This window comes from Accipiter gentilis, chromosome 1 (assembly GCF_929443795.1).
Source record: "Accipiter gentilis chromosome 1, bAccGen1.1, whole genome shotgun sequence".
Taxonomy (NCBI): Eukaryota; Metazoa; Chordata; class Aves; order Accipitriformes; family Accipitridae; genus Astur; species Astur gentilis.
Genome location: NC_064880.1, coordinates 20,119,147 through 20,132,698, shown reverse-complemented (window position 1 = coordinate 20,132,698; position 13,552 = coordinate 20,119,147). Strand labels below are relative to the sequence as shown.

Here is a 13,552-nt window from a genome sequence, read left to right as displayed (position 1 = left end):
CATTTGGTTGGGGATTTGAGAGAGTAATTGTTCAGTTGGACAGAAAATGTTGCATAGTGCATTTACTCATTGGTATAAGGCCATTTGTATGATTGTTTGCTGTATTTCAGAAAGGGAAGGAGAAATAAGTGAGAGTGATAAGCAGCAGCTAAAACTCCTGAAGAAGGATGGCAGTAACTAAGTTCAGAGATTATAGATGTTGACACCAAACCAGTAGAATGGAGCTGATAGCTAAAGATTTGAAGTGTTATAAAAATACAGATAATACCAATGGTAATAATTAAAGTTTCTCTATAAATATCAGAGTTTGTAAGTGAGGTTTATTGAAATGCTAGAGATTGTAAAGGAACAGGAGATGCCTGTCAACTGAATTACTTAAACCGGAACAACAGAGAACACATTGCTAAGAAAAGCCAAATCAGCTGGTTACACTCTGTTTCCAATTTCTGTGTTACTAGCACTTCATATTGAAGAGGAAAGCTGGAGCAGTTAATTCATTTACTAACATTTTTTTTCTTTTAGTCTTTTTTCAGCAAATAGTATGGAAGAAATTGTTAAAAAATTAAAGCAAGATGGTTCTCCTTTTGCCATTAAGCAGCTAGAGGTAATGTCTTCTATATTGTTTTTGTTAGATATTTTAAGTCTGGTTCTTTACTTTCTTATCATGGGGCAGACTTTAGTCACCTTATTAACATTACTAATACTACATAACACCAGTAGGATATTGGACTGAGATCCTCAGGTTCTTACATATAGTCCTGTGGGATTGTCAGTAGTTCTACTCAGACAAGACTATTCCTCTGTAAAACCACACAATGTGAATACCATCATATGTTGCATAAAATTATAATCTAGTTAAAAAAAAAACAAACAACAAACTCCCTTTCCCTTTTCCCTTCTCCATGATCAGGGGGATGTTGGTGACAAAGGTTCCTTTTATAGCTTCTCATTTTATTGCCAAGGGTTGGAATAAAACAGCGCCAGAACAATATTGTTGGTTTGGTTTTTTTTTCCATTCCAGATAATCTCATTTGGGTAAACAGCAAGCAATTTATCATCACAAAGCATTTTTTGGTCTTTTTAATGCATTTCTAAGTGTAGTGTAGTCACTACTCAAAAAACGTACAGTAATACTACCCACATAATACACACTTCAGCCTCAAAAGCAAGAAGCAACTTATATTCATTTATAAGTAGTGTGTGTATTTTCTCTTTTTCCTTTGAAGTATCTGTATTCAGGTGCCTTGTACAAGTTTGTCTTGGAGCTACTAAAATATTATTTACAATTGGATAGAACACAAGCATTTCTCCAACAAAAGCTTTTGTTTAACTTTAATTACAGTTCACAGAAGAAATCCTGCTCTTGTAATAAAATAAAATCATCCACCATCTTTGGACTTTCATTTGAGCAGAAGGAATATTATTTTATAATGTAGTATAATTAACATTAGGCATCTTGTCCCAGATACAGAGATAAATCTTTAATTAAGAACTAAAACAAAAAATGTAACATTTTGTCACTGGAACTCTCAAACAGTTTTTGAGAAAGAAAGTTTTAAAATTATTTTTGTGCCGATCAGTATGCCTAGTACACTGCAGGAAGTTTAGCGTATGTATTACAAAAGCAAAACTGAATGAAAGAGAAGGCTAATTTTTTTGCCTGCTTGTATTCAAATTTCATTGAATAAATTGGTCAAATGAGGTAGTGCCAGAATAATAATTTTATGTGTTTGTAGACCTGATTTCTACTATAGGCTACTATCATGGTTTTCCCCTAAACTATATAGGCTGTATGATTCAGTTCTTCACTTTTTCCCTATGTTATAGATGGCTTATATTACTTATATTAAGGTCTGTTGAGACCAATAGCATGTTAATAGCAGTCACTTTTGGTGGCTCTTATTGAGTTACTCAGTATTATTGGTGACTCAGTAATGAGTTACAAGGCAGTATGTTATTTATAGATTTTATGAAGTTTAATATAATTCTGCAGGGGTATTATATTGATTAGTTGCAGTGGAGGTTGAAAACAATCAAGAATTACTTGCATATACCTTTTCCTAAGTTAATTTCGTACAATTTTATGGCACTTTAAAACATAATCAGACCTAGTGGAACTTTTTAAAATAGCATATAGCCTTTAAAGGGTGCTTTGTTCAAAATACAGTTTCTACTACAAAATATGCAAGGAGTCTGGAAATACTTTGTTACTGAAATATGTTAGCGAGACAAGTTTGTTCTGCCACATTTGCTCTAGTTATCCAAACCTGCTGAACTTGCTTCCTTCATCTGCAGCCTCATAACTCAGATCTCCCCTACTAAAAAAACAAAGTTCTTGTTCCTTGTGTGTACCTTTGTTTCCTATTTTTAATTTAGAACTTAAAACTATGTCATCTACTTCCAAGTTATGATTTCATGTAACTGATTTTTTTTTAATTCCTGAACAAAAAAAATGGCTCTTTTGTTGCTTCTTCAGTTTTCTTATTTCATGTCTTTAATACGACTTTATAGCAGCTTTTTCTTTCTTATAATTTCTAAATGAATGACTGCCCTTGGAGTCAACAGAAGTTCCTCAACAATCGTCTGTTGCCTGTTCTATTGAAGAGATGAGACTGTGTTAATGAGTTGCTTCTGTCCATACAGAAATTTGGGGGGGAGGAAGAAAACAAACAAACAAAACCAAACACATTTTTTAGCAGATGCAAGGCTTATTAATGTGAACAAGTACTTAAGTTTCAGACAAGTTTCTAACAGCACACATTCTGTACTAAGCAGTAGGATTAAGTAAGCTTGTAGGATCAAATACTTAATTTCTTCTGTGAAAGATCCACAAAACCGAAGAAGGAAAATGCATTTGTGGGAAAAAAAATTTTAAAAGGAATTCAGGTATAAATCTGGCTTTCTCCAGGAAATGCTTGCCAGTTAAACTGGAGGTGCTGTTTTACTAGGGAAGTAGAATTGTAATTAAACTTAATTGTAGCTGGAGGAGGAATGGTAGCTTGCACCCTGGCAGTTGAGCATTTTATACCACCTACAGACAGAGCACTGGCCTGCTGTCACATCGCTCAGAGGAGTGGAGTTCAAAGAACTGCTTAGAGCAGGGAACATGTAGTAAAACCAGGACAGTCTGATGTTATCAGACATTATCATTGATAGCAGTTTGCTGACTTGTGTGAAGCAAGTCATTTTCCTCATTGGTAGTATCACAGTACCAAGAGTACATCCATAGACGATAGTTTCCTGTTACTTTGTGAAACCAAGGTTTTACTTTAGTGTCCAGGTACAGGAACAACAGCATGTTCAAATGATAAATATAGAGACTGTAAAGGATTCAGTAGCAGCAACGTGTATGCTTATTTTCTTTGTTTCCCTCTGTATTTATTATGAAATGTATTAGTAAGCCTGTGGAATAAGGCCCAACTGAAAGTCTAATACAAATACCCTAATTTGGAGGTACACCTTAGCACATCCACACCTTGGACGTGCAGGTACCTTTTAGTGTTAATAAAATGGAACTACTAGTTCTGCTGTAATCCAAGTATGCTGTGAGCTGTGCTATCCCAGGTATCTGGTTCTGTTCAATCTACAGTACTTCTGCTTTTTACTTTCAGAACATGCCTGCTTGGCAGGCTTTCATGTATCCGATACTAAAGTGGTTTGCCTGAATAAGAAGAATGTAAAGTTGTTAAAATTCTACTTGAGAATGGCTTCATGATTTAAATCACATTTTGAGCCCAGTTACAAATAGGTGGAAAGCTAGACTACTAACACACTTTTTAAACTCATAATAAAATAATTTTTAAAACCTTTTATAGCATTACTTTGTTTTCAGGATTTACAGGAGCCAAAAAGCTTTAATCTGAGTGACAGAATACCACTTCTAATTGGATGAAGCAAGCATGCGGGGTCAAAATCTGAAAAGCATCAGATGTTTGACTTGGTTTTCACATGATGCTTTCTTATAGCTGTTTTTGGCAGGACAGCACACCTTCTGAGCACTGACACTTCATGATTTAATAGCCTTCATTGTTACCGAATGACTTCTAGTATAGTGTGGAAGACACTGCAGAGACTAAGAATTACAAGACACCTCGTCTACATCCACTGGTCAGGCTGGGATGCAGACACTAGCTCCTGAAACTTTAAATGGATATGCAGCAAGTGGGTGCGAAAGATTACAGGAACGAAGCTGGATGGTATCTTGGTAGAGTTGAATTCAAGTAAAGAAGCATTCTGAAACTGTTAGCAGACCAATAAGAGTGATATAACTGTCCTTAAGCAGGTTTCCTGTGATGCTTTGGCTAGGTACTCATATTTTGTCAAAGCTCATCCAGAACCATTGTCTGGTATGGATGAAAAAAATGCTTTGGTATCTCAGAAAGTAAGTGACAGGTATCTTCATCTATTGCAAGAGAAGTGATACACTGGACCTCTGGGAGGTTTTTTTTGTTTGTTTTTAAGTTAAAGAAAGCCTCCTTCCAGGACCCTCAGCAGTTCAGGTCAGAGCTTTAATGGGCATTGGAAACAAAAGATGCAGCCACTATTCCAGCTGTTTTTCTTGTAAGACACTCCACTGAGTCAGTGCCACTTAATTCAGTCACCAAAAACATAATATCTTTTTGGAATTTGGGTCTATTGCAAATTCAGCTTGTAGCTTTCAGGATTATGTTGAAATCAAGATGGTTTCAAAGAAACTGGAATAGATGTCAAATATTTCTATGAAGACTTCTTTGCATTTTAATACTCCACACTTCAGCCTATCCTATTTCGTTTTCAGGCTTGTTCCCTAGCACCGATCCCCTCCTCCTCTTTGTACGGATAATTTATTTATAGATACACTGGTGACTCACTTTTCTGCAATTACACCTACCCATTTTCTTGCCTTATTCCTCTTCCTTGAGCTTGATTTATGGCAGTGCCTCCTCCACCTTCAACCTCATTGATATGCCATGATAAGGCAGCTGCTGGATGCACTAGACTAGTTAAGTGCTGTTTTCAGATCTTCCCGATTTTGGTGCTTGCTTTGACCAGAAGGAACTCGCCATTACTGTTTCACCTAGGGAGCCATCTGGCTGCACTGTGCATGCTGTTTAACCTGGTCTGAGCAAAGACTTTCTAATCTAGATGACAAAATGTGAAACTCAAAGGAGAAAAGGTCCAGCTCAAAGGTAAAGCCAGCACATTATGGGAAATAAGGGGTCCAGTTAAGAGTTGCTATCCATCTGAGACCTACATAGTGATGTATAGAGGTATAGTTGGTTTCTTTATCCACTGAAAGGCAGCTCATTGTTAGAGAGCTTCACCAGAACTCAGGAAACGTTGACAGTTTGAGCCAGCATTAGTTCTTTCTAGACCAGCTTCTCTCTCAAGCAAAGTGGTCAACATGCAAATAACAGAATGACAGAGCCAGAGCTTTTAAGGTACAATTGCACAGCCTCCTGCTTGTACAGCAATTGCATGTTTTCCAGCTTAACTAGGCAAAATGGGTCACTCCTGTATCAGCTGGTGTCTGGAGAGGGATGAAGAGTAATTGGGAGCAGAAAAAATGTTAATGTTCATGACTGGAAATCTGCCATTTCAGTCTGTGGGTAAGGAGTCTAATGTCTACAATGAAAATAATGTAAAGAGGCAAATCCTACCATCTGCTGCTTTTCAGTAGTGGTAAAAATGTCCTAATTAACAGGAAATGTCTATTGTACTGTGAATAATACAGAGTTTTCAGTTGAGTTTACAGGGGAAGAAGAGTCTTGTTTAGAGCAAGAAAACAAAGATCAGCAACAGTAAGATTTAGTTCCTTTCCCCCACAACCCCTTAAAGCTCAGTTCTGTTTTCTTCACTAGGTTCTTGTCTTTCTCCCCACCCCCCCCTACTGTTTACTTGGCGTGCTGTTAATTGAAGGATAGTCATGAGAGCCAGATTTACAGCATTTGTTTGTGTGCCTTGAACAGATCCTGTCTGTTGCATAATATTTATAGCCTGTAGCTCTGTCAAAAGGAGGGCAAGACCTCCAGGCTTCCTATCAGTGGAGCAATGTAGGACTAAATTGCTGCAGTATCTCTTGATCCCAGACAGGAAACCTGGACAAATATGCATTTATATTTGATTTCTTTTAATATTTTTTCTTCCACAATTTTCTTCTTAGTATATTGTCTAGTCTTTGCAGATGATCATAAAGCAACTACTTAAAGTTTGTGGCTAATTTCACTATTACCTTACTGCTCTAACTATTGTACCAAATAAAACTTAAATGCTGTACAACACTAATATCAGCTACAATATCAGTAACATCTAAGAGCAATTCAGATTATATATATTATATTAAAAATGGAGTATAATTGCTTGTAACTCTTGCCTTCACTTCTCAAAAGAATCTATTTGGAAATGGCTTTCACACTGCATTAGATTCTCTAGCTAGTAGTAATTTGATCATAAATTATGCAACCTTAGGAGTTCTAGGCTTTCCACAAGTCATGGCATACATCCCAGAGATCTTGCTGATAAAAGTTTATGCAAGTAAGTTCGTTTAGTGTGACAGCACGGTGGGAGGGAGCAGAAGGAGTAGGTATCACATAAGTAAGCTCAGGGAAAGAATGCCATCATTTACTTCACAAAGTTTAAAATGCAAAAAAGACAGACTTACAAATGTGTCTAAATTGAAGAGAATAAAAGTAATTGTTAATGTCTTCCTCAGACTATTAATAAGATGTCACCTACATCCTTAAAGATGACTCTCAGACAGCTCAGAGAAGGAGCTTCCATGAGCTTACAAGATGTACTCATGATGGAATACAGACTGAGCCAAGCATGCATGGTAAGCAAGCAGCTGAGCCCTTTGTCTCTTTCCAGCCACAGACGGGTAGCAAATCTGTCAGAGACTAAGTTTTATATAGATTACATCAAGGGCTCACAATTTATAGATTTTTATTTTCAGTATCTTTGTGTGTTTGTTAGGCTGTCACTTTTTTCTTCCAGTTCTATGTCTTTATATGCAACTTGAAGGAGACTACATTAATAATGGTCAGATGGGAATGGTAGAAGGCTTTTGTTAAGAAAACTATGATAATGTTACAATATAGAAAGTTTTGTATTTGGGCCATAATTTTAAACCTGGTGTTCTTGAACAGATTTCCTATTTAAATTACTTAGTTCTCATTGCCTCAGTTCCCATCAGGATGGGAATACTTGTGTATCACTGCCTTTCAGGAATGCTGTGATAAATTGTGATGGGTTGACCCTGGCTGGACACCAGGTACCCACCAAAGCCGCTCTATCACTCCCCCATCCTCAGCTGGACAGGGGAGAGAAAAATATGACAAAAAGCTTGCAGGTTGAGATAAGGACAGGAGAGATCATTCACTAATTACCATCACAGGCAAAACAGACTCAGCTTGGGGAAAATTAGCTCAATTTATTACAAATCAACCAGAGTAAGGTAATGAGAGATAAAATGAAAACTCAGAACACCTTCCCACCACCCTTCCCTTCTTCCCAGGCACAACTTCACTCCTGGATTTCACCACCAAGCCCCCCCCACCAGCGGCACAGGGGGACAGGGATGGGGTTTATGGTCATCACATGTTATTTTCTGCCGCTTCACCTCCTCAGGGCGAGGGCTCATCACACTCTTCCCCTGCTCCAGCGTGGGGTCCCACCCACGGGAGACAGTCCTCCACAAACTTCTCCAACGTGGGCCATTCCCACAGGCTGCAGTTCTTCACAACCTGCTCTAGCATGGGTCCTTTCCACGGTGTGCAGTCCTTCAGGAGCACACTGCTCCAGTATGGGTCCCCCACAGGGTCACAAGTCCTGCCAGAAAACCTGCTCTGTGGGCTCCTCTCTCCACAGATCTGCAGGTCCTGCCAGGAGCCTGCTCCAGTGTGGGGTTCCCACAGGGTCACAGCCTCCTTTGGGAACCTACCTGCTCCAGCGTGGGGTCCTCCACAGGCTGCAGGTGGAGATCTGCTCCACCGTGGACCTCCCTGGGCTGCAGGGGGACAGCCTGCCTCACCAGGGTCTTCACCATGGGCTGCTGCAGGGGAATCTCTGCTCTGGCGCCTGGAGCATCTCCTCCCCCTCCTTCTTCACTGACCTTGGTGTCCGCAGGCTTTTTTCTCTTACATGTTCTCACTCGTCTCTCCGGCAGCTGTTTTTCCCTCTTCCAACTTTTTTCCTTCTTAAAAATGTTATCACAGAGGCGTTACCACTACCACTGATTGGCTTGGCCTTGGCCAGCAGCGGATCCGTCTTAGAGCCGGCTGGTATGGGCTCGCTCTTGAACACAGGGGAAGCTTCCAGCAGCTTCTTACAGAAGCCACCCCTGTAAACACCCCCCCCACCCCCCCAGCTACCAAAACCTTGCCACACAAAACCAATATATAAATCTATTAAAGAACACAAGAAGTTTTAGTGCTATTTGTAGTAAGGTCTGAGTACTTGGATAACATATGAGGAAGTGATCCTTTCAGTAGAACAGAGTTGCTAACTGAATTACCTGAATGAATTCCTCAAAAAGCTTCCCCATGGTATCATTATTATTAGCTTTGTCACATTTTAAAATAAGGCTTTTGTGTGTCTGATTAAATTATTTGTGATGGTTAAAGTAAATGCTTTAAAAAATATATAAGTTAAAATGTATTTAATTCTGCTACGTTGTAGTACCTGACAGTGTCCTTGCTGTATCTTTCCTGAAGCTAGTATTATGTCTCCATTGCTAGTGAAGCATCCTTAGGGATTGAAATGCTATGTTTACTTTTATAAAAAAATAACTGGATCTTTCCAGGATTCCATTTAACTGCAAAGTGTTTCAAGTTTGCAGAATACATCACAATTCCTGAAGAATGGCCCTACTCTGAATAATTTCTGATCCTATACACCTTAGCCCCCACCATGCAAAACTCTTTAGAAAAATCTATGAGATGTAACACAGAGAGGACTTACACTGCATAAAAGTTGGCTGATTAACTATAGTTCAGACTGATTTTAAGAGCTGTGGCTGCATTTAAGCAAGAGGATATAGAGCTCTTTAATAAGTAAAGAGAAAGTAGGACTAGATGAGAACAGTACAAGTGGGATTTAACTGAATCTTGAAAACGTGCATTTCAAGCAGAAGTGGGATAGGGAGAGATGGGATAAATAGAATCTGTCATGTTATAGCTTTTTTTTTTTTTAATCTTTCAGAGAGGCCATGACTTCTATGAAGGGGTTCGAGCAGGTAAGCATGCACACCAAAAACATTTCTCAACCTTAATGTGCAAACTCACTGTGTTGGTTCTCTGGAGATAAGAAAAAGTGCATGCAGCAACAGCCCAGAGAACACTTGGCAGCTTACTACAGTTTTTGTTTATTGGACTGCTATATGGCCAAAATTTATTATTTGTTCCAAAGTGTAACAGCCATGCATAATCTCAGTTTCCTAACATTATTTATCCACCTGGTAATGCAGCACCATGATAAGGTTTCAAAAATTCCTTGGGAAAGTTCAAAATATATTTAACACTGACAGTAGCAAGTAGCTACCTGTATCATTTGTGATACAACCAGATTTAGTGTTGTCACATAGCCGGTTCAGCCAGCTGTAAGGTGGTTTAAGACTCAAAGACAAGAACAACTGTTTGCGCAGAAAATTGTTAGACTACTTTCACCCATGTCCAAAATATCTCTGTATAGAGGTATCTTTCTTACTATTAAAAAAACTATATATATAAGCTTAATGTTAAATAATTCAGCATTTTAAGGCATTGGTCAAGATAGGTAGTGGTAAAAGTAGAGCAGCAGCTCAGCAAGTTCATCTAGGGGACAGACTTAGATTCTGTCCTTGATTCTACTGCTGATTCACTATGCAGTTTGTCAAACCCAGTGTCACATCTGTTAGAAACTGTAATAATTATTTTTGTACTATTCAGCACAAGATGAAACAAAGAGGCGTTTCCTTTTCCAAGGAGCTTACAGTACAAGACATTTGGATGAATAACTCTTTGGGGTTGAGGGAACCTGGCTTTTAATTCACACAGATATGTCTTTTTAAAGTAGTTTAAAATCCACTTGAGTAGTGGATATTAGTTTGAGTGTTCACTATTAGTAATACTGTATTGAAGATAGCCTGGGGTGAGACATGCAAAGTTTGTTTGTACAGCATGGAAAAAGTTTCCTATCTTAATTAATTAATCTTCAGCACTTATTAGCAGAAAGTCCTTTGAAGAATTTACCACACATGTTGAGAAGTATATAGTTTTCATTATGTTGGTAACGGGGACAAAGATATCCTAAGAAAATTCTTTTTAAGATATATTCTAAATCACCATATAAGCTACTGAAATGTAGTTATTCAGAAAGTGAGAAACTCAAAGTCTGAGAGTCAGATGAACACCAAACCAAATTCTCACTTGTAATGCACAAGGTCATTAAATCATGTGGGGATGCGGTAGAGGACAAAAGCAAATCACTCGTTAGTATGGCCAGTAAATTACACAAACTGTTTGTAAAGAAAGAAGCTGCAAGAACAGCAGTTGGGAAGCTTTTCTTTACATAAGATGATGTAGCAAAGGCTTAACTCTATCAGGGGAAGGGGAAAAAACCCCCACCACCAGAGATCCAGCTGCACTAAGGGGATTGCTAAGAATAATAATTTGTTCTTGAAGTACTTTTTCTCTCTGATTGCTGCACGTATCTTGTCCTCTTAAAATTGTTTCTCTTGTTTAAGAGTGGTGCAGATTCTCACTCAAGATGAAGATCATTTTTGTAGTTGGGTCTAATCTCAAAAATCATTATCCAACAACATACTGAGCATCCTTTTAAACAGGAAGTAAGATTAAGTATTTCACAGGATCAATCATAGTGGATAAAAATGAAAATGATAAAAATGTTAAATATTAGCTTTTTCTTTATTAAAACATTACATTCCAAGCATTTAAGAGACAGCTGTTGGCCCTGTCTACCACAAGGGGATCTACCACAAAGTAAAGATATAATAATGAGATTTTAGTTTTTGAAGATTGTTTTTCAGCAGCAGTGGCCATAGGTCAGGTTTTAATAACAGCTTTTATCTGCTTCAAACCATAATTTTAATAGGCATGCTAGGGAAGTAGTTTGTTTAAAAGCTTTTTAAACCTGCTTTGACCTGAGGTCAAAATTTCATTTTTCTTTTAGCCAGTTTTCTTTCAACCAGACTGAAAAATCTGCTGGCAAACAGTCTTCCCCATTTATGATTCTTGTGATTGGAGCCACTAAAGGAAAACCAAAACCCTCAAGGCATGAAATACACAGATCACATTTCATCAACATTTTCCCATATAATGGTAAATGTGGTCTTTGAACACTTTAGGTATCCATTTTCCACCTTGATTTATAGAATAATACATAAACTAAGAAATGCATAGCTCTGAGTAATTTCCAAGAATTTTGTTTTTTAATTCTTACTGCATAAGAAAAGCAGTTATTTTTGGAGTCAGTGCTCAAACACATCCAGGTAGACAAGAATCTCAGCAGCCTGAGGGGACAAAAATCTCTTAAATTAGCTTCCTAACTATTTGTGCAGGAAGGTACACTTCAAATGGAATTGTAAAGGCCTTCTACATATTGCTGATCCTGCAAAGATCTTATTTCCATATGGCTTCTGCCTTGTCTCCTGCAGTGCTAGCAGCTGGCAGATGTGAGCCTTACCCTGGGCACACAAACCCCCTGCAGTCAGCAGGTAGGTAGGTAGATTTCATTTGCAACTAACAGAACTTCAGGTACTTAGAAATATCAGTGTTTTGACTGTGCTGAATGAAGCTAAGCAACAGAACACTAACCGAAGTCAAATAAAGTCACTGCTACTAAACAGAAGGGGGTTGGATATTTTTTTTTTAAAAGGTAAAACACAAGAACAAACCCTTAATACAATGTCTATGTTCAGTTATTTTTATCTTAATGAACTTCCCTTAGCCTACCTTAGAAGTCTTCAGAATTTTTGTTCCGTTCATGTAGTGATTGATATCTCAAGCTGGAGAAACACAAAATATACAGAAGTTAATGCAGAAAGGGAATATTTTCACAACACTATTAGAAAGCAACTACTTTAACTCATAGAAGATTAAAGATTTCATTGGAGAGACCATTATGAGCATTCAGTTTATCCACCAGAGTAAAACTGGCCACAGATCCAAACAGAAAGATTAACTTGATTACACAGTAGAGTGGAGAATTATCAGCAATTAGTACTGTATTTCAGAGTTGAAGCTGTAGTAGTATATACATGGACTCCCCCCCCCCCCCCCAGTTTAAAGCATCTCTAGTCAGTGTTGGCTTTTGTGGATAACAGTTAAGACTATTTTAGCCAGATTGTGAACTTCAACTCATGTTGAAGAAAATCATTAGGTAAGTACTACTCCAATAGAATAAATAAAGTTGATTTGGGACAATTATGTATTTTGACCCAAACCAATCAATGGCTTCACATCACAATGTTCAAAATTAACTTCTAGGATCATAACTTTTCAGTAAGTTACCCAGTTGAATGACTTGGTAAAATCACTCTTTTTCAGCACATTTGTTTTAAAGAATTGCCTGCATGGATTCTACTCTCTGTGGAATTGCAGCTTGTGTCTGTATAATGGGTTTCTTTTCAAAATTAGTGTTTATTTGTATCCAAGGAGTCCTTAGTCCTGTATTTGCAGGTAAGTAGATGCAGGGCTCTGATTCTCCTTTCTCTTTGGAGATGCAAACTAAAGAGTTGTGATGCCTGTATGTCTTCAGCTACAAAAATAGTAATTAGTGCAGTTGTCACTTGAATGGTATTTATTTTCTAGGCATCTTCCAAGTGTTGGTTCTAGAGGTAGAAGTTAAAAAGAAATTTTCAAGACACATTTTTTACCACAAGCTACCATAACACCTGTCTTTTGATAAGACACAGTCTTTAGGTAGGCATTCTTTCCACTGAACTTAAAATCCGACTCCTTTGCACATTTCTGATCCTGGGTTGTTCTAGTTTAGTCATCAATAATGAAGTCCGTTTAGAAAGATATGAAAACTTACCAAAAAAACAGCTGTTATTCTTCAAAATATCTAGTCTCTGTGAGTGTCTTCTGCCGACACACCTTTAGAATCATCCTACACTGAACTCTTTGTCAAACAAACAAACAAATTCCATTCCTAGCAGCAGCACTTAAGAGATGCTTCCTGCCCATCCTCCCTTATATGCTGTGGGCTGTGTTGGTCAGGAGGTCTCCCAGGACACAGGTGCATCTCCAAATCAGTTGCTGATATCACACATCTGAAGGGAATGTGTGTTGAGGAGGGATGTTGGTTAGTCAGTGCATCCTAGAGAGCCACAGTTACTATAGCTGTTCTTTTTTAATTATAAAAATTTCACATTTTGAATAGCACCTTTATGGGTTTTCTTGGAGCCAGAAAGGTGCTCAGAAGGACATTCTGGAATTCCATTCATACTGGTTATTCTTACACACAAATAAACTCTTGTCTCATTACTGTTTGCTAGTGCAGCTGTTCTTGCTGTCATGCCTTCAACATTCCCGTGATACAAGGAATGCTTTTTGAGAATTTATATTTTCTTGTT

The 13,552-nt window shown here is 38.0% G+C and overlaps 2 protein-coding genes across 8 annotated transcripts in view; one reads left to right on the top strand and one right to left on the bottom strand.

Annotated features, from left to right (window-relative positions):
* The window catches only part of C1H2orf88 (chromosome 1 C2orf88 homolog), a 59,071-nt gene that overhangs the window by 28,766 nt on the left and 16,753 nt on the right, over nt 1–13,552 (bottom strand). The window contains exon 4 of one of the 3 annotated variants that reach the window (XR_007507798.1): nt 11,928–11,980. The gene's annotated coding sequence lies outside the window, so the exon portion shown is untranslated. Of the gene's footprint in view, nt 1–11,687; nt 11,981–12,905; nt 13,250–13,552 lie in introns of those variants that run through there. The other 2 variants (XM_049815089.1, XM_049815103.1) reach the window with 2 other exon arrangements.
* HIBCH (3-hydroxyisobutyryl-CoA hydrolase) overlaps nt 1–13,552 on the top strand; it is a 50,798-nt gene that overhangs the window by 34,048 nt on the left and 3,198 nt on the right. For 4 of the 5 annotated variants that reach the window (XM_049815056.1, XM_049815026.1, XM_049815036.1 and 1 more), the window contains 3 exons: nt 523–604; nt 6,692–6,811; nt 9,178–9,211. In XM_049815056.1, the coding sequence (XP_049671013.1) occupies nt 523–604; nt 6,692–6,811; nt 9,178–9,211 (236 nt within the window). Of the gene's footprint in view, nt 1–522; nt 605–6,691; nt 6,812–9,177; nt 9,212–12,521; nt 12,654–13,552 lie in introns of all 5 variants that reach the window. The other variant, XR_007507785.1, reaches the window with a different exon arrangement.